Consider the following 22,306-nt stretch of genomic DNA (forward strand, 5'->3'; position numbering starts at 1 on the left):
TTAATTTATACATATTTTATATATATGTATTTAAAATTAATAGATAATTAACAAATTTTGAAAACATAAAAGATGATCTTGTAAAAATAGATTTCAGATCTAATTAATAACATTTTTTACCTTTTGATACAATTAATCTTTTGTTGAATTTTTTTTCTAATTATTGACTACTTAGACTACGTTCAAGGTATATTTATTAATAAATTTTTTTTATTATTTTTTTTAATTTCAAAATAGCCTTTTTTTAGACTTTTTCTAACAATAAATTTTGATATGTCAATAACAATTTTAGGATTTGTATCGCGGATTCGAACAGCCCGTATAAGTGTACGTATTGAAATACTAGTAACTTTGTGAATACTTGTTCTAAAATTATTATCGTCTAATTAAAATTTTTTGTAAAAAAAAAAGAGCTAACAAATTTCTATTTCGAAATTTTAAAAATCTAAATTTATTTATGTATTTTTTTTTATTAGAGATATACAATTATAAATACGCTTTGAACGTACGTTGTAAGAAATAGTCCAAACATTTAAATACATCAGTATGATATTTTTTTTATACACGTTAATTTTACACTTGAGTAGTGTAATTTTGACAGATGTATCGAACAATTTGTATACAAATATAATATTGTTATCACTATAGCATAGATTAAATACACATAGATAGGCCAGACCGTACACAATTTTGGCAGTTCAATTTTTATCATGAATGGACGCAGACCACTATAATAATAGATATTGTAAATTTTAAGTGCTCCTATCGGTTGTAATATACGTGGCATTATTCATTTTTCAATAATCATTCATTTATAAACATTATTAAACAGTGATTGTTATACTATTGCATTTCATTATATGATGTAAGGATTTATTATGATTTTAACTCTTTGTAATTATTTTTTCTTTGAAATTTAATTTAATTTTTATTTTAATACTAAACTAAGAATCCTTAATAGGACTTAAATATAAAATGCGGTATTAAAGTATAAGACTAATCTGCTGGCCTCTAAATATTTTAAAAATTATTTTAAATCGAAGGCAGTGGCCAATAAATTATTTTATCATTAGGAGAAGTTGAAAAATCTTTATGATAAAAATTATCATATGAGCTGTGCCTCAAAACCACAGAGTTTTTATATAAGTATTTATTTTGTACTTGTATTACTATATAAATATATATAATAATCACATCTAATAGTCCATAATAATAAAATATTTTATATATTATAAATATATTACTATAAGCCTGTTAAATTATCCTACATATAAATAATAACCGTATATTAAAGTTTAATCACCAATATTTGAATTTTTATTAATTTTTTCATATTAATTATGCCCAATAACTTTAAAATTCAAATATCATACGTAAAACGAAATATTTTATTTAAATCAAATAATAATCAATTGTTTTTTAATAAAGAACTGGTCCTTATCTTAATTTGCCCTAGAGGTATCAGCCGTACATCGATAATCGCGGCTATTACTTGGATATCAACAAGCTGGACAGTTATTATTAAGTATTTAATATTTCTCGAGACGACATATAGCTCTATCCCTGTTGGTAAAAATTAACAAAAAATTGGTTGCCAATAGTCGTAGCCTATCTATGTGTATTTTTTAATCAATGACCATATACACTGTGCGCTGGAATGAAAAGCATTCTAGTGGACAATGAGTTATTTAGTGTCGGGACACTAATATATTGTAATTCGTATACTACACTTATAGTGAGTTTTTACGAAAACGACTATAGCTCAAAAATAACTATCTAATAAAAAAAAATGTAAATAAACAATATAATTTAGTAAAAAACAATAAATAAAAGTTACTTAAATTAAAATTTCAGGTAGATCTGAGACCCTCTATATATTATTACATAGCTTGACAAAATCTGAGCCTTACAATGTTTGTGTACATTCTTTTTTTTTTTTTAATAATAATGTATACATTTTTTATTTTAATGAAAGTACTCGATGACGTGTTTAGAAATGTCTATCAAAAGGCTCATTGCTGCCAGCGTTTTTCAATTTAATGTAATTTTTACCAGGCCTGCCCAGAAACACTCCAATGATATCCAGAAAATTTTGTTTTTTTTCAATAAAATATGAGGTTATTTTTTTAGGTTCACGCGCATATTTTTTAATATGATATAATTTTGTTTTGCGCATCTCAATTTCGTTTAAATTTTATCTTAGTATGTGTAGTTTTTACTAATAACACGACATTTAAAGATTGTTTTTAATGGTTATTAAGTTTTCTTCCGTTTATCTGTTGATTGGAATATAATTAGTAGTTTTATTATGAAATATAATTGTGAATACACATGAGTTTTTTGTTGTCATATTATTATAATTTTTATTTAATTTACAAGTGGGAATAATTTTAATAAACTGCTTTTGAGGTTAAGTAACCGAGTACTTCAACCGGAAACAGTGGCTTATCTGAAGTGAAGAGCCTAACGCGCCTTCAGGCCACTGGGTCTGGGGCGGAAGTCTAGTGTATAAAAATTAATCTAAAATAAATATATAAACGTTATTTTAAAAATAAAATGTTTGAATCATCATTTTTAATAATTGTTATGACAAACTTTTTCAGGTTTATTTTGTTAGATTTAACAATTAAACTAATTTAAAATGCTTTTTTAATATAGAAAATGATTAATTAAATTTATAATATCTGATAGTACTATCAGATAGTATAAAGAATTTAAAAAATATAATTACTACGATTTTTGTCGAATTATTAAATTTTATTCCAATTTATAGCGATTGTATTAAGTAAAAGTGCTGTGAAAACGATATTTAAGTATTTTTTGAAATCTCATAATATTTTCTATTAACATAGTTTATAATTATTACATAAACTTGAATAATAAAGTTATAGAAAAATGATCAGTTTTAACTTTTTTATGACTTCTATAAAACTCAATTTTGTAAATGGAATATCAAACGTATAACTTCATGGAATGGTATCAAAATATACACAAAGTACTGCATGTACTGTAATGTAATATACATCAAGATACTACAAACTTAATAGAGAGATATTGGGAAAAAATTTTTATTTTTTTTTTAATTACATTTTTAAGCAAATATAGTAGTTTTACAAGTATTGAAATTGTAGTAGCTATATTGATGACAGAGAAAAATTAATGATATTTCGTGATTAAGCACCAAAAAAAATATTGGAATCAAAAATAAAATATACTCAAACATTTCATAAACTAAAGTTTGTTAAGCTACGTTATTAACAAGTATTATGTTATGAATGTATTGAATTTTTTTCATAATTACTTCATTTTATCCATAAAGTGATAAACTAAAACAAAATAAAAATACTCATTTTAAAAATGTTTATATTAAGATGTCAATATAATAATTATAAATATTAACCCACAGGGGGGGCAGGTAAAAGTTTAAATTTATAAAAAAAAGTATACCAAATGGTAGGTTAAGACATAAAGTATCTAAAAAAATAAATATTATATTGATTTGTTCATTTTTGAAAAAGTAATGGCAGTTTTAAGTAAAAAAAATTGAAAAAATGTCGAAAATTAACGATTTTTAAATTTTGAAGATTTCCTCTATTTATAGAGAACGAGGTGAATTTTTCCAATTTATAAGGGTATTTTATTCGACTAGATACGATTTGTGATGTTTTGACGTATCGTTGAAAGAAATCGGTTCGATATCTGAGAAAAAGTGGTAACAGACACAAAAAACACACATTATAATAAAATTGAAATGATATGGAAGTATGATATTTTTATGTTTCGCTCGGTAAATAAGCAACTAAATATCTTCCTAATTATAAGTACTGTAGATGTAAAGTGGTTACAAAAGTCTTAGGTTGATAACCTTTAACTTATTATTGTCAACTAAACAATTAATACTACAATGGAAGCTTTTGGTTAACTGAGAAATATCTTCAATAAAGTCAAAACTAAAAAAATGCTATAATACATTTATATAAGGTGTCCTACCGTGATTTACTAATTTTAACAATAAATTATATAGTTAAATTAGTAAATAACGGTGGGATACTCAGTACATAACTATCAATACAACAAAGGTTGATGACTTTGTATTATAAATAAAACCGATCAAAGAGAAAAATCCATAAATCCATTTACTTCTTAATTGTGTGATTAATAAATTTATTTCTAATTGTTACTGTTCAAACACAGCAGGGTAATTAAAAATAAAAATGATTGCACCTTACTATTTATGCAAGTTATTTTGTAAAATATAGATAAAAATAACAAATACGAACAAATTATAAATATAATGGCAATTTTGAATAATAAATATTTTAGTAAAATAAAAAAAATTGAAAGTGAAATACATACCCCGCTTATATTTTTCTACAACATTACATCTTAGCTCATAATCAAATATAAAATCACTGGAAAATAATTGCTTTGGAATAAATATATTGTTATAATCTTTTTTATAATGAATTAAATTTTCAACATATAATTGAACTTCTTTGATATTATTTTTCAGTCTAATTATTATTTTTTTACAATCTTCTTCATGGTACACTTTAGGGAAATTTACATCAATTCCAAATTTTAATAAATGGATTTTCATTATACTGGCACATCTACCATAAAGTTGATCAATCCATTTAACTTTTAGAGTTTTGATATGATCTTTTTTTAAAAACTTAGTAATTTCAACAATCTGCATTAAAGAAGCTTCGAGATGAAATTGTACGTTTTCCGGGAACAATTTATAACTAATTAAAGTTCTTATTACTTTCTGGATTGTATCACCTAAGAGTCCTAATTCAACTTCAAATATATTAGCTCGAATTTCTATTTCACTAATATTATTAGATTCACTAAAAAAAATTTTTTTCAGTAACTGTGTAAATGTACTAATCCAATAATATACAGGGTGAATCGTAGCTACTATAATTTGTCTTTGATATGATATAAAACACTGTATATCAATATCATGTTGTATCATTTCATATAATGTAGTGACGTTTGCGAAATTTCCATTTTCTAATTTTGCATCTATAGGTACACTTCTAAATAAATTCATAGGGTCAGGACTACCAGTTAATAAATCTATTCCATTTGTGGTTCTTTTATCTTTAAATAGGCCTGATAGTAATATATTATTCGGATGAAAATGATTTCGTATCATTTTTTCAGTATTATTATCCCGTTCTGGTTTTTTTTTTAAATAATACAGCAAATCAACTTCAGAGTCGTCTAAAATCTCCATTGTCTTCATTTTATTCAAATTATTATCAACAATTTCATATACATTGTAATTTAAATGTTTCGGTAATAATTTATTTAAATACTCAAAATCTGGATATGATTTCTGATAATTTTGATCATAGCAAAAGAATAGAATATTAAAAGAAGAAGTTTTTCCGTTTAAACAAGCAATACTTATGCTTTTTTTTAAATTTTCTATAATAATAGGATGATTTTGTTGAAATCGTTTTATAAAATTGTTAGTTTCATTTAATTTTTTTTCTTGAGAATTTAATTGGCTATTTGATCTAAGCTTAAAATATTCAGAAAAATTATTTAAATACAAATTTAATGTTAACAAACCATCTACTTTTTTTATATATGGATTATGAAAATTGTATTCATATTTATTTAAACTTTTAGTTTTGTTTTCAAAGTCATAATAGATATTTTCAAGCATAATTAATACGACTTCACCCATTGATTTGAGTTCATCTTCTAATTCTTCAATTTTACCAACAGGAATTGGATTTATTAATTCAAGTTTTTGGAAAAGGATTACTTTAGTATTCATATAATATAACATATATTTAGAATATAAACAGTTGAGGCTAATTTGAGTTGAAACTATATAATTAAAATTTATTATTGTAATAAAGCTTACAACTAAAATATAGACTAACATTTTATTATCGTTAATTGAGTATTACACGAATTTAAATTTAAATTTTTTTAGTTAATGTCAAACTACAAGTTTATATCTAGTATATATACAAATGGTTTATATTAATATTATTTACGTATAAAAGATTTATAACCATATTTTTAAATAAAAATGCACAATTTTTTCTTTTTAATAGTATTTACTTATGAATTTTTAAATTTGTTTCCTACTGAAAATAATTATTGTAATATAGTCGAACTTTAATTTCTTAATTAAATTTTTTAAAAGTATAATTTATATTTTAATAATTATTAGCTTATGTTTAGGACTTATATTTTTAATCTAGGTGGCAGAAAGAGCGTTGATAAATTCCCTTGATGGTAAAAATAATNCTAGGTGGTAGAAAGAGCGTTGATAAATTCCCTTGATGGTAAAAATAATCATATCGAGAGATGTTTTAGCTTACCGTTATAGAAACGTAAGAACTCGATTTTAAATAATATTAGCAAGTAATATTATTTAGCTTCAATGCGAATCTGAGAAAATACTAATTTTAATATTAACATGTTTTTTTTTNGATACTAATTTTAATATTAATTTGTTTTACTTTATTTTTTTTTTGTGTCTGTTACCTCTCAATCTTAGCTCTCACTGGACCGATTTCTTTCAAGAATACGTCAAAAGATCACAAATCGTATCTAGTCGAAGACATTACCCTCAAAAATTGAAAAAAATTCCCTCATTCCCCGTAAACAGGGGAAACCTCCAAAAAAATTACAAATTAAAAATCGCTAATTTTCGAAATTTTCGAAATTTTTTTTACTAAAAACTGCCATAACTTTTTCAAAAATGAACAAATCAATATAATTCTTTTTTTTTTTTAGATGCATGATAGCTATACCTATCATTTGGTATATTTTTTTTATAAATCTGACTTTTTACCTGCCTACAGGGGGGGACTCAAAATGACAACTTTTTCACAAAAAATTTACTTTTACAACTTAAATTTTGAAAGTGTTCCGGAAAGTCTGACACTTTTATATATATATATTAAATTAAAGCTATTGTAATCTACTTTATTATTAAAAAAAAAATTTCGGACTTTATTTCGTCTTCACGGTGAAAATGGCTACCAAATGCTATTATTGTGTGAAAATTCTCAATTTTATTTTTTACATTTTTAACTTTATAATGCTATAACTTATTGAAAAGTGTATTGATCAATATAATTTTTTAATGGGAAATACTATTTTTTAATAATCCCTTTTTCATTTGACATACTTTGTCTTAATCAGGATATTAATAAGGAACTAGCAGTTTATGAAGCTTTTGGAATAATCCACCAATCTTTTAAAAGTAAACACTATCTAAAGATTTGCATCGAAGCGTTTTTTTTTTATAGTGATTTTAATCACTGTCAGATATCATTATACTTGATCCATCTATGCCACGTCACCACTGTTCCGCGACCTACTCTGTGCTGGGTTTTTTTATTTTGCATATATGTCGAGTCGGCGTTAGAAATTGACCCTTAAAATACAAAGACATATCTCAAGTCCCGAGCCTACATTTAGGACATCACTTTATATAATAAATAATTATTTTAACACTATAATAATTAATTTTGGTAATAATATTATCTACAATATTTAAAAGTTATTTAAAAAAATAACTCAGTTGTATTAGTTTCATTGTAGGGCGAATAGTAAAAACGTTTTCTTTAAAAAAGAGTGATAATATTAAATTAAATATTAATTCGTAAGACAAAAAATGGTACAAAATTCAATAATAGTATAGGAACAGATGGATTTAAACAATTATTTAATGAAAGACATGTGTCAGAATATAGTTATAATTGCTAAATGTAATTTTTTAGAAATAGGTAAATAATAAAAAACATTATAAGATATTTTTAGATACAATCATTATTTTTATTATTTTAGGTATGATGCGTAGATTAAGCTAATGTTAGCCTCTTGTTTACGCATCAAATGAAAAAAATAACAGCTAAAAATCATATAATTTTCGTTTTAAATGATGAATTTTTAGTTTTTTTGTGTACTATAAGGACATTATTCTAAATTTGATCAGATTAAAGCTGATTTAATGTACTTTATTAGTAATAAAAAGTTCTGACTACTTGACTTTTATGAGTAGCCTGCCTCTCAAGTTTAATTTTTAATGACAATTTTAAATTAAAAAAAAAATTATTATAAATATGCATCGACACATTTTACAAAAATACATCGTTTGATTCTGACTGTACTTTTCTTATAGGTTCAAAGCGAAACTGAGAAGTTTTTTTTTATTAACTTTAATGTCCGTTTTCACCATGAAAACTAAATAAAATTATATTTTAGATGTTCAGTAAATATAAGTTAAATTTAATGTACAATACGTCTCACCTGATTCCTAGTACAGTTGGTTAATAGGTATATCCAAGTGAGACGGAGTTGGTTGGCTATGATGACAATTGGCGATAGACGGGTCGTTGATAAAACAAGTTAAGTTATAAATAATATAAATAAGACGAAAGTAATAGTATTGAAAACTATGTCTATTACGGCCACTCAAACACAACTGCCCTTTGTTAGTTTGACGTCAGTAGTTCCGGGCTACAGACGAGTAGGATTGCCACATCAGCATCTCCCTCTATGCTAATTAAAATGTATTACGAATTAAATAAATAGAAATAAAACGTGTGTAATATAAGTGGTAAGAACACAGTAATAAATGTTCTTACACTTTGATGTCCGTTTTCACCGTGAAAACTAAATAAAGTCCTACATTTTTTTTTCATAATAAAGTACATTACATTAGCTTTAATTTAAGATATATATAAAAGTGTCAGACTTTCCGGAACAATCAGTACTTATGCACAACAAGTGGGATGAAATAAACAAATAAGTATTTTTGAGATGAATAAGGTGATGCAATAGCTGGTAACGAGGATGAGGTGTAGATAGAGATATAAATGAACATGTAGATAATGAGCGATAAGATATGAAAGAGTACATGGAGGATATAAGTTTAGTGGAATAAATGAGGCATAGAGAGTAAGAAAGAGCAGTTTAAAGTGTAGCAAAAGAGCTAAATGAGAGAAGATTGGAAGTAGTGCAAGCGCTTTTATAAAAAGCCAAATGTGTGGTAAATAAGACAAAAGTTAAGAAGTATTATGAGTTTTATTATTGACTAGAAATAAAGGAAAATGAAAAAAAGTCTTATGATTATCGCAATTTAAGGTGTATAAAAAGCGATGATAAGAGGGTATTAACGAACGATGATGATGTGAAAAAATCTGGAAAGAGTATTTTGAAAAATAACTGAATGAGGAGTATCCAAGAGAGACATTAGAAGATATCTCATGGTATAAGGGACTGGTAGATTAAATTAGTGAGAATGAGGTATGGCAGACTGTGGCATCAATGTAAAATAATAAAGCAGAAGGACCAGATGAAGTGCCAGTAGAAGTATGACAAATTTAAGGTGTTGTTGGCATAAAATATTGAGAAACAATATACTTGTTAATGGTGTGTGTGCCGATGTTCGCACTGGCGAGTAGTGGACAATGCCCACAACTAATTTATATAATATTAAATAATAATATTTAAATATTAAATTTTATCGATACGTAACATTAATAAAATTGAATTATTTGGAAAAATTCCAAAAAAATAGAGGTATAGTATTAAGGTACTGATATAAAGATATAAAGAGATGTTATTTAATGCAATATGAGGACGGCTAATGTGTGCGTAGACGATATGGAAGATTGTTTCAAGTGAAAGTTTAGGATAAGGGTAGCCCACCTCAAGTAGTTGTGATAAAAGCGTGGTAAAAAAAACCCAGCACAGGGGGGTCGCGACACAGTGGTGACGTGGCATAGTTGGGACAACTATAGATGATATCTGACAGTGATTAAAATCACTATAAAAAAAAACGCTTCGAAGCTAATCTTTAGATAGTGTTTACTTTTAAAAAATTACTGGATTATTCCAAAAGCAACATGATCTGCTATTTTCTTATTAATATCCTGAATGAAAAAGGGATTATTAAAAAATATTATTTCTCATAAAAAAATTGTGTTGATCCATACACTTTTCATAAATTATAGCATTATAAAGTTAAAAATGAAAAAAATGAAATCAAGAATTTTCACACAAAAATATCATTTGGTAGCCGTTTTCACCATGAAGACAAGTCCAGAGGTCAAATTTTTTTTTTCCATAACAAAGTATATTACATTACCTTTAATTTAAAATATATATAAAAGTGTCCGACCTTCCGGAACATTTTCAAAAGTTATGTTGAAAAAGTAAATTTGTTGTGAAAATGTTGTCATTTTAAATCCCCCCTGTGGGCAGGTAAAGAGTTAAATTTATGAAAACAATATACCAAATGAAAGGTAATGATATTATGCATCTATATAAAATAAAAATTATAGTGATTTGTTCATTTTTGAAAAAGTAATGCCAGTTTTAAGAAAAAAAAATTGAAAAAATTTTGATAATTAGCGATTTTTAAATTTGTAATTTTTTTGGAGGTTTGCCCCATTTACGGAGAATGAGGGAAATTTTTTTCAATATTTGAGGGTAATGTCTTTGACTAGATACGATTTGTGATATTTTGACGTATAGTTGAAAGAAATCCGTTCCGTGAGAGCTGAGAAAAAGTGGTAACAGACACAAAAAAAAAAAAAAACACATTATAGTAAAACCAATACCTTCTCAATAAACTATAATACATTAATCATATATATAAATTATATATATGTATTTAAAATTAATAGGTAATTAACAAATTTTGAAAACATAAAAGATAAGTTTGTAAAAATAGATCTCAGATGATCTGAGTCAGATCTAATTAATAACATTTTTAACCTTATTATACAATTATTCTTTTGTTGAATTTTTTTTTTAATTATTGACTACGTTCAAGGCATATTTATTAAAAACAATTTTTTTATTATATAATAAAATAATGTATTATTATTTTATTAAATTTCAAAATAGCCATTTTTTAGACTTTTTCTAATTATAAATTTTGATATGTCGATAACAATTTTAGGACTTTTAGTGCAGGTGGGAGTAGCCCGTATTAGTGGATGTATTAAAATACTAGTAACTTTGTAAGTACTTGTCCTAAAATTATTATCGACCAATTAAAATTTTTTGAATAATAAAGAGCTAATAAATTTCGAATTTTTGAAAAACTGAATTTATTTATGTATTTTTTACTTATTATAGATATACAATAACAAATATGCTTTGAACGTACGTTGTAAGAAATAGTCCAAACATTTAAATATATCAGTATGATATTTTTTATATACACGTTAATTTTGGGTTACGGAGATTGCCACGAACTGATAATGCTCCGACATTTATATACTCCGACACTGTAAAAAAATCCTCTGAATACATTTACTCCGACAACAACAAGTACTACGAATACCTGGTTACAAAAATTTGGATTCTACTACTTTGAATAGGACTATTAATCTATTGCTCCGAATGAAATTTGCTCCAAATATCGATTGTTCGCGAAATCGATTAAAAAATTATGAAATTTCGGATTAGATGAGTATCGTAGCAATATATTATCTGATGGAAAAATATAACCCTTATCTTTAATTAATAAATATTAATTAATATAATAAAATAGCGTTATAATTGATTACTGTATATTAACGAATAATTATTACAATAAAGGTCCTCGAAATATATCCGACTTTTGATAAAATAGGTACATAAAGGTAAGGAAGGGGGCTTTGAACTAGAACAACTCCAGTTATATAACTGGTGCGAGCCCTTAATTTTTTTTTTTTTTTGGAGGAGAAAGAAGAGCGATTCCAATTTTTGGACGTAAAATCTTTTTTGCCTCTCCTTATTAGTGTCTATTATTATAACATTTAATCAGTTTAGTTAAAATATATAGGGGTACGTGTCACTGATGATAGGATTCGTCATTAAACTAGCTATTATTATTATTATTATTAACACTACACTATTATTATTCGTCTATACTTAAGCAAATAATTTTTCACTTCTATTTTAAATATTAAAAAAAACCTGTGTACACGATAAAAGACAATTTATTTTGTGCGTTTGAGAAGCAATAAAGATTTAAACATTAAAATCTAGACTAGATATAATTTTTAAATAAATGAATAAAATAATTTTACTAACTAATAGTAGTGATGATACACAAGTTACAGCATAAAATAAATTAAATGGACTAGACATCTTTGTTACTTAATTAATAACAAAGAAAAATGTACTAAATTTTAGTTTACAAGTGATAAGTACATATTTTTAAGGGGAATAGCAATTATTTAATATTATATAATGTTTAACTACTGATAAATAAAATATCAAAGAATAACACTTGTGAAAAATAATAGAGTGCATTGTTAAAAATATGTGAAGTCTAATTTTGTAACAATTTCATTGTAATTATTATTAAAAAAAAGGAAAGACTATTCAGATATTTTTTTCAAGGAAATATCAAACTGATTTCAATAAATGTATATTAGATTTTAAAGAAAAAGAACTTTAAATAAAAAATTTTTTACTTCTTAATATTTTTAACTTTTCTTTGAGCACCACTGGAGATTATAATGGTTTTACTAATAATTTAACATTGATTTATAATCTCAAGTTTTATAAAATCATGTCACAAAATTAAAATTGTTTAACGATGAGTTAATATATTTTTACTTTTAGACGACACAAAGAATTTTTAAATAAGAAAAAATTAATTCTACTTATATATAACCAAAACTTACTCATTCTTGGCATAATTTATATTGTATTAACTTGTAGCAAAACTTACACAGTTTAATATTATTTTTATTTTTTTATATAAAAGTTAAAGATTATTTTAGTAATTCACTTTCAATTAAAATTACTGAAAGAAAAATTAATCATAATCCACTGAGTCAAATCAAACCTATTGGAAGAAACTTCCAAAAAATAAAAAAAGTGTATTCAACAATTACTGCATTGAAGTTAGATATACTATGTTTTTTTTATACTTAGATATCCTAATGCAGCACAGGAAAAAATCCAGTCATCCCCAAGAATGATGAGGCATAAATGGAAGAAATTTCTTTTTTAACCTTGAGGTCCTATTGCACTACACCCAAAATTATTGAATAGACCTCAAGGGCTCTCAGTTTATGGGTTCAGCATCCGAACAAATAATAAGATATTATTTTGACTCTTCCAGAAGACACTTATCCATATTATCAAATTAGACATAGAACACCCAATTTTATATTGTACAAATACTAACAATTTTATGTTTATATGTTAGTCATTATTTTTTAATAATACACACTTAGGAATTAATCACTAATAAAATTGCACATTACAAATTTTACAGCACATATTTTTTTAGAAAAATTAGTTTTCAAATGGATCTCTTAGATGTTAAAAAATAAGTTACGGTTAGATAAAATTTTGTAGATCAACTGAAAAAATAGTTAACTAACAGTTTTTTGATTTAATGATAATATTTTATAATTATTGGATAATTATGAAATAAAATTCTTAAAGATAAATATATATTCTAACAATAGAGAAAACATTTTCAAAAATGTACATTTATATAAAAAACTATTAATTTTATGTTACTTAATGAATGACTATTATCATTCAAGTATTAATAACATTTGTCAAATGTGAGAAATTGTATCAGAAAATAATAAGCAATATGTATATTATTGTATAATAACTAAAGTAGCAAATAAACGCTAATTTAATAGAACATTTTAATTTAAATATTACAATATTATTAATAATAATATAATTATTTTAATAATGTAGTGTTTCTGTAGCCACGTGATCCTGACGTTGCAACTTATACAATCGATGCGCCCTATTACTAATATTACAATCAAAATATAATATAACTTTCGATACATAATCAAACTATCGATAATGTCGGAGTTTTTACCGTCTCATTTTTTTAATTTAATGTCTGAGTAAAATCCGTCGTAATTTTGGTAACCTATGGTACAGATAGTAGGAGTACCAGATGTTCGTAACAATTACTACTTTGTCAAATGTCGAAGTATGTAAATGTCTCAGACATTTATCAGTTCGTGGCAAAGGTGTTTTCCCGTTAATTTTACACCCGAGTAGTGTAATTTTGACAGATGTATCAAACATTTGTACACGAATAGTATTGTTATCACGTTATTAAACAATGATTGTTATACACATCAATTGCATTTTAGTACATGATGTAAGGACTTTTTATAATTTTAACTTTTTGGTATTGTTTTTTCATTGAAATTTAATTTAATTTTTATTTTAAGAATCCTTAATAGGACTTAAACAAAAATGTGGTATTACAGTACAAGACTAAACTGTTGGCCTCTACATATATTATAAATTATTTTAAACTGAAGGCAGTGGCCAATAAATTATTTTGTCATTAGGAGAAATTGAAAAATCTTTATGATAAAAATCATCATATGAGCTGTGCCTCAAAACCACAGAGTTTTTATATAAGTATTTATTTTGTACTTGTATTACTATATAAATATAATAGTCCATAATAATAAAATATATTACTATAAGCCTGTTAAATTAACCTACATATAATTAATAACCATATATTAAAGTTTAATCACCAATATTTGAATTTTTTATTAATTTTTTCATATTAATTATGCCCAATAACTTTTAAATTCAAATATCATACGTAAAATTTTCAAAAATCTCAAATATATGTATATACAAAGAAAATTATATAGAATGGTTGTCAATAGATTTAAATTGCTTAAAATAACTTTTTCTTAGCTATAATTTAATTCATAGTTCTGATAATTTCTGAAGTTATTGATTTCATTATCGAATCAAGTATTATCAATAGGCATTTATTATATCGAATTAAAAAAAAAATAATCTACTGACGATTTATACTCATTTATATAAAACATTATTTTATTGCATAATTTACAAAATAATTGATTTTTTTTTTAATACAGCTAAATTCCTCTTGCCATTCAATTTGAGGCGTATACACATTTTAAAATTAAGAAAAAAAAAATGTTTTTTAATATAATTTCGTGAATTTATGTGACCCTATTGCAACGTGCTTTCCCGCTAGGATCCTAACAGTTGCCTAAGCTGTACCTTAACGGGGCAACGCTGGCCCTATATAATTTATATCCCACTAAAAGGGCAGTTAGCGGTTTCGTGACCAATAAATATAGACTCTTAACTAACAACGATAACAAGCATTTATTTCTATTTAATAGTATATTTAAATATAACCTGACTGGATCTCTAGAGATTTTGTGGTATCCAAGTTAGGTGAGCGACAGCGGCGAGCGTACACAATCCGATTGTAATAAAATATATCTAATAATTAAATTAATAGTGAAATGTAATATTGTCGGAATTAGGTTGTAGTAAATAAAGTATAATCTGTAATAAAAAATAAGTAGCCGCGAGCGTGGTAAAATGTCGACTGACTGTCGTTATATATTTATTTAATGAAGAAGAATATCATCGGTTTTGTTTACACCCGCGCGTGACGCATATCTGTAGTAGGTCGTAGGGACGTTTGTGCTGATCAGGCACTAGTGTAGTATTGAAATGCTAATGTTGGTGAAGGACGAATAATGTGTACGTTACACTATAAACTTAACATGATTAAAAAAAAAATTAAAATTTTTTGTGAGATTGTAAAACAGTTATAACATAATTGGAAAGGAGTACAATATCAACATTACGATAAATCGGTGACAGTATTATGTTTGGAATAGCGTTAAAAACAGGAATTATTAGCGGTATATGTTTATATCTCAATGCAACAAGTTATCATTTATTTTATAATTTTGTGTTACAACACCTATCGTTGTAAAAATATCAAACTAAATAAAAAGTCTTCCCTATTTCTTAATCATTATTCATATTTTCACTAGAGCTCTGAAGACTAAAATCCCATTTTGCTTGGTTTGACTATTTAATATATTTATTTGTACTATTATTAATATAATTATATTGCGAGGATATAAGTGTGTTTTTTTCAAATTGCGGTAAAATCAATGCAATGGGTATTAATACTTATGTATACTGCAAAATAATTTAAAATTTAATACATGTGTTTCAAAATACAAATATAATTCCAATATTTAAAAAATATGAGTAGTCATTTTTATATTTTCAATCAATTATTGAACTACTAAAAATAACACTTATAAATAGTTCTATTTTTCAATATTTGTCATAGTTACATTTTAAATGAAATATTTCAACCTATGAAACAATGAAAATTAAATTTTAGCTTTGATGTGAAGTTAATAAAAAAATAAAACATTTTAAAAAACCTTTCAATTTTAGAAATTTATCTTTAGTTTAACACATGTTTATATTATGTAAAGGACTTAAAGTTGGTTGGGTTAATAAATTAACTTAATAACTGGTCTTTATCTTAATTTGCGCTAGAGGTATCAGCCGTACATCGATAATCGCGGCTATTACTTGAATATCAACAAGCTGGACAGTTATTATTATATATTTAATATTTCTCGAGAGGACATATAGTTCTATCCCTGCTGGTAAAAATTAACAAAAAAAAAGAACTCGATGACGTGTTTAGAAATGTCTATCAAAAGGCTCATTGCTGCCAGCGTTTTTCAATTTAAAGTAATTTTTACCAGGCCTGCCCAGAACACACTACAAAGATATCCAGAAAATTTTGTTGAAATTTGTTTTTTTTTTTCAACAAAATATGAAGTTATTTTTTTAGGTTCACGCGCATATTTTTTAATATGATATAATTTTGTTTTGCGCATCTCAATTTCGTTTAAATTTTATCTTACTATGTGTAGTTTTCACTAATAACACGAAATTTAAAGATTGTTTTTAATGATTATTAAGTTTTCTTCCGTTTATCTGTTGTTTGGAATATAATTAGTAGTTTTATTATGAAATATAATTGTGAATACACAAGAGTTGTTTGTTGTCATATTATTATAATTTTTATTTAATTTACAAGTGGGAATAATTTTAATAAACTGCTTTTGTGGTTAAGTAACCGAGTACTCCAACCGGAATCAGTGGCTTATCTGAAGTGAAGAGCCTAATGCGCCTTCAGGCCACTGGTTCTGGGGCGGAAGCCTAGTGTATAAAGATTAATCTAAAATAAATATATAAACGTTATTCTAAAAATAAAATGTTCGAATGACCATTTTTAATAATTGTTATGACAAACTTTTTCAGTTTTATTTTATTAGATTTAACAATTAAACTAATTTAAAATGCTTTTTTAGTATAGAAAATGATTAATTAAATTTATACTATCAGATAGTATAAAGAACTAATGAAGAATTTAAAGTATTTAAAAAATATAATTACTACGATTTTTGTCGAATTATTGAATTTCTTTCCAATTTATAGCATTTGTATTAAGTAAAAGTGCTGTGAAAACGATATTTAAGTATTTTTTGAAACCTCATAATATTTTCTATCAACATAGTTTATAATTATTACATAAACTTGAATAATAAAGTTATAGAAAAATGATCAGTTTTAACTTTTTTATGACTTCTATAAAACTCAATTTTGTAAATGGAATATCAAACGTATAACTTCATGGAATGGTATCAAAATATACACAAAGTACTGTATGTACTGTAATGTAATATACATCAAGATACTACAAACTTAATAGAGAGATATTGGGAAAAATTTTTTATTTTTTTTTTTAATTTCATTTTTAAGCAAATATATTAGTTTTACAAATATTCAAATTGTAGTATCTATATTGATGACAGAGAAAAATTAATGATATTTCGTGAGTAAGCACCAAAAAAAAATATTGGAATCAAAAATAAAATATACACAAACATTTAATAAACTAAAGTTTGTTAAGCTACGTTATTAACAAGTATTATATTATGAATGTATTGAATTTTTTTCATAATTACTTCATTTTATCCATCAAGTGATAAACTAAAACAAAATAAAAATACTCATTTTAAAAATGTTTATATTAAGATGTCAATATAATAATTATAAATATTATAAAAGGAGTTATAATAATTATTATAAATTATTTTTAGCAAAAATACTTGTAAGTATTTAAATTTAAAAATTAATAAATATTGTGGGATTATATTCAAAAGATAATAAATCAAAAAATAAAACTTTAAAATTATTTTCATATGTATAGAGAGTAATGTTATTTATATATCAAAAAATTACAAATAAAATTTATTAATTTATTTAAATTTTAATCAGAGAAAAAATTCGAGATAATCCAGTTTTGGTTCATGCGATATTTTTTATTAAACCAAGTTCAAGTTAAACAAATTTAGCTGTGTACACTTTAAGTGTATTTCATTAGTTTATTTTAATTTTTTTATAATAATCAAGTATTAATAACTCTTTTTATTACAAGCTACATAAAAATGTTATATTCTCCTCTTTTTTCTATGAAAATTACGAAAATTCGAAATACAAATTTTGAAATGGAGTTGCCTAAATTCTTTTTTTAAATCCACTAACTAATAACTAATGTAATAATTAACTTATTAAATATTTATAAATTATTCATAAAAGTTTCATTGACTAATATACATTTATTTTATATACAAGTGTACTATGGGTACATAATAGATCCTCATAAAAAAATAATTTTAGCGATATCAAAAAAAAACCCAACACAGTGGGGACGTAACAAAGTTGGGTACAAAATAGATAATATCTGACAGTGATTAAAATCACTATCATAAAAAACGTTTCGATGTAAATCTGTAATAATTATAAATTGTAAGAAATGGATTATTTCTAAAGCTACATGATCTATTTCCTTATTTATATTGTGATTACAAGTTTCATGATTTATAAGTGTAAAATATGAATATATATATATATATTTATAATATATAAATATATAAAGGAAAATGGCCCGATTTAAATAAAAAGTATGTTGCATAAAAGAATAATATAAATAGTATTATCTTAAAAAAATTATAATGATCCATACATATTTCAAAAATGTATAGCTTATAAAGTTAAAAATATAAAAACGATTTTTTTTATAAAAATCCTATTTTCTTTATTAACTTTGATGTCCATTTTCACCATGAAAAAAAATAAAGTCCGGAATTTTTTTTTCCATAATAAAGTATATTACTGTAGCTTTAATTTAAGGTATATATAAAATTGTCAGTATTTCTGGAACACTTGATCATTTGATGTATCGTTAAAAAAAGTTGGTCAAATGAGATCTGAGAAAATAAATAAAAGCCACAAAAAAAATTCACAGAGTAAAATAATTTTAATATAAATACGAAATTTCATTTCACGAAGTAAGACTAAATTGAATTTTTTCTAACTCAAAAAGAATTAAGAAAAAAATGTAAACAAATTCAGTGCCACAGGCCAGTGGTTCGAATCTCGTACGTCGCTTAATAAAAATGGTAATTTAAGGTGCATAAAATATTAAAGTTATTTTTCTCGACTAAAAAGAAACAAAAAAATGTTTAACTTTCTATGCTATGTCAATTAGATTTATATAATATTTATGAAAATCATTGTACTCCCATTGTAAGATATTTTAAAATCATGAATTTTAACACAAAAATAGCATATTTATGAATACGGTATCCATTTTCACTATGAATACAACGTAAAGTTCGAAATTTTGTTCATACTAAGGTATATGAAATAACTTTTAATTTAAGATATGTATTTAGGGTGTTCCACCGTGATTTACTAATTTTAACATTAAATTATATAGTTAAATTAGTAAATCACGGTGGGACACTCAGTACATAACTATCAATACAACAAAGGTTGAAGACTTTGTATTATAAATAAAACCATCAAAAAGAAAAATCCATAAATCCATTTACTTCTTAATTGTATGATTATTAAATTTATTTCTAATTGCTACTGTTCAAACTCAGCAGGGTAATTAAAAATAAAAATGATTGTACCTTACTATTTATGCAAGTTATTTTGTAAAATATAGGTAAAAATGACAAATACGAACAAATTATAAATATAATGGCAATTTTGAATAATAAATATTTTAGTAAAATAAAAAAAAATTGAAATTGAAATACATACCCCGCTTATATTTTTCTACAATATTACATCTTAGCTCAGTAGAGAACATAAAATCACTGTAAAATAAATGCTTTGGAATAAATATATTGTTATAATCTTTTTTATAATGAATTAAATTTTCAACATATAATTGAACTTCTTTGATATTATTTTTCAGTCTAATTATTATTTTTTTACAATCTTCTTCATGGTACACTTTAGGGAAATTTACATCAATTCCAAATTTTAATAAATGGATTTTCATTATACTGGCACATCTACCATAAAGTTGATCAATCCATTTAACTTTTAGAGTTTTGATATGATCTTTTTTTAAAAACTTAGTAATTTCAACAATCTGCATTAAAGAAGCTTCGAGATGAAATTGTACGTTTTCCGGGAACAATTTATAACTAATTAAAGTTCTTATTACTTTCTGGATTGTATCACCTAAGAGTCCTAATTCAACTTCAAATATATTAGCTCGAATTTCTATTTCACTAATATTATTAGATTCACTAAAAAAAATTTTTTTCAGTAACTGTGTAAATGTACTAATCCAATAATATACAGGATGAATCGTAGCTGCTATAATTTGTCTTTGATATGATATTAAACACGTTACATCAATATCATGTTGTATCATTTCATATAATGTAGTGACGTTTGCGAAATTTCCATTTTCTAATTTTGCATCTATGTGTAAACTTCTAAATAAATTCATAGGGTCAGGACTACCAGTTAATAAATCTATTCCATTTGTGGTTCTTTTATCTTTAAATAGGCCTGATAGTAAAATATTATTCGGATGAAAATGATTTCGTATCATTTTTTCAGTATTATTATCCCGTTTTGGTTTTTTTTTTAAATAATACAGCAAATCAACTTCGGAGTCGTCTAAAATCTCCATTACCTTCATTTTATTCAAATTATTATCAACAATTTCATTTTCATTGTAATTTGAAAGTTTTGGTAATAATTTATTTAAATACTCAAAATCTGGATATGATTTCTGATAATTTTTATCATAGCAAAAGAAATCAATATTAAAAGAAGAAGTTTTTCCGTTGAAACAAACATGACTTACGCTTTTTTTTAAATTTTGGATAATAATTGGATAATTTTGTTGAAATAGTTTTATAAAATTGTTAGTTTCATTTAATTTTTTTTCTTGAGGTTTTAATTGGCTATGTGATCTAATCTTAAAATATTCAGAAAAATGATTTAAATAAAAATTTAACGTTAACAAACCTTCTACTGTTTTATATGGAGTATAAGAATTGTATTCATATTCAGTTAATTCTGGAGTTTTGTTTTCAAAGTCATGATAGATATTTTCAAGCATAATTAATACGACTTCACCCATTGATTTGAGTTCATCTTCTAATTCTTCAATTTTACCAACAAGAATTGGATTTATTGATTCAATTTTTTTGAAAAAGACTACTTTAGTATTCATGTAATATAACATATACTTAGAATATAAACAGCTGAGGCTGATTTGAGTTGAAACAATATAATTAAAATTTATTATTGTAATAAAACTTACAACTAAAATATAGACTAACATTTTAGTATCGTTTATTGAGTATTACATGAATTTAAATTAAAATTTTTTTAGTTAATGTCAAACTACAAGTTTATATCTTGTATATATACAAATGGTTTATATTAATATTATTTTTATGTATACAAGCTTTACAACCATATTTTAAAATAATAATGCAGAATTTTTTCTTATAACTAGTATTTACTTATGAATTTTTAGATTTGTTTCCTACTAAAAATAATTATTTTAATATAGTCGAACTATAATTTCTTAATTAAATTTTTTAAAAGTATAATTTATATTTTAATAATTATTAGCTTATGTTTAGGACTTATATTTTTAATCTAGGTGGTAGAAAGAGCGTTGATAAATTCCCTTGATGGTAAAAATAATCATATCGAGAGATGTTTTAGCTTACCGTTATAGAAACGTAAGAACTCGATTTTAAATAATATTAGCAAGTAATATTATTTAGCTTCAATGCGAATCTGAGAAAATACTAATTTTAATATTAACATGTTTTTTTTTTATTTGTGTCTGTTACCACTCAATCTTAGCTCTCACCAAACCGATATCTTTCATCGATACGTCAAAAGATTACAAATTCAATCTAGTCAAAGACATTACCCTCAAAAATTGGAAAAATTTCCCTCGTTCCCCGTAAATGGGGGAAATCTCCAAAAGAATTACAAATTTAAAAATCGCTAATTTTCGATATTTTTTCAATTTTAGCTTCGATGCGAAGCTGAGAAGGTATTGGTTTTACTATGATGTGTTTTTTTTTTTTTTTTTTTT

General features: G+C 24.5%; 2 protein-coding genes across 4 annotated transcripts in view; both read right to left on the bottom strand.

Moving 5' to 3' along the window:
* The window catches only part of LOC126904608 (uncharacterized), a 95,621-nt gene extending 79,877 nt beyond the window's left edge, over positions 1-15,744 (bottom strand). Inside the window, exon 1 of the mRNA XM_050683766.1 lies at positions 15,175-15,744. The gene's annotated coding sequence lies outside the window, so the exon portion shown is untranslated. The remainder of the gene's footprint in view (positions 1-15,174) is intronic.
* On the bottom strand, positions 1,925-21,573 carry LOC126904602 (uncharacterized). Of its 3 annotated transcripts, none has more exons than XM_050683754.1 (3): positions 19,984-21,573; positions 3,302-3,326; positions 1,925-2,276 (listed from the first exon to the last, which is right to left on the bottom strand). In XM_050683754.1, the coding sequence occupies exons 1-3, from the start codon at positions 21,530-21,532 to the stop codon at positions 2,273-2,275; spliced, it is 1,578 nt and encodes a 525-aa protein (XP_050539711.1). In that variant the 5' UTR covers positions 21,533-21,573; the 3' UTR covers positions 1,925-2,272. The 3 variants fall into 3 exon arrangements, with proteins under 3 accessions (XP_050539711.1, XP_050539709.1, XP_050539710.1); XM_050683752.1 differs by lacking the exon at positions 19,984-21,573 and adding an exon at positions 4,357-5,950; XM_050683753.1 differs by lacking the exons at positions 1,925-2,276; positions 3,302-3,326 and adding an exon at positions 17,726-17,859.
* Between the last annotated feature and the right edge of the window lie 733 nt (positions 21,574-22,306).

Source organism: Daktulosphaira vitifoliae, unplaced genomic scaffold (genome assembly GCF_025091365.1).
Source record: "Daktulosphaira vitifoliae isolate Bord-2020 unplaced genomic scaffold, ASM2509136v1 Scaffold_4, whole genome shotgun sequence".
In the NCBI taxonomy this organism is placed as follows: Eukaryota; Metazoa; Arthropoda; class Insecta; order Hemiptera; family Phylloxeridae; genus Daktulosphaira; species Daktulosphaira vitifoliae.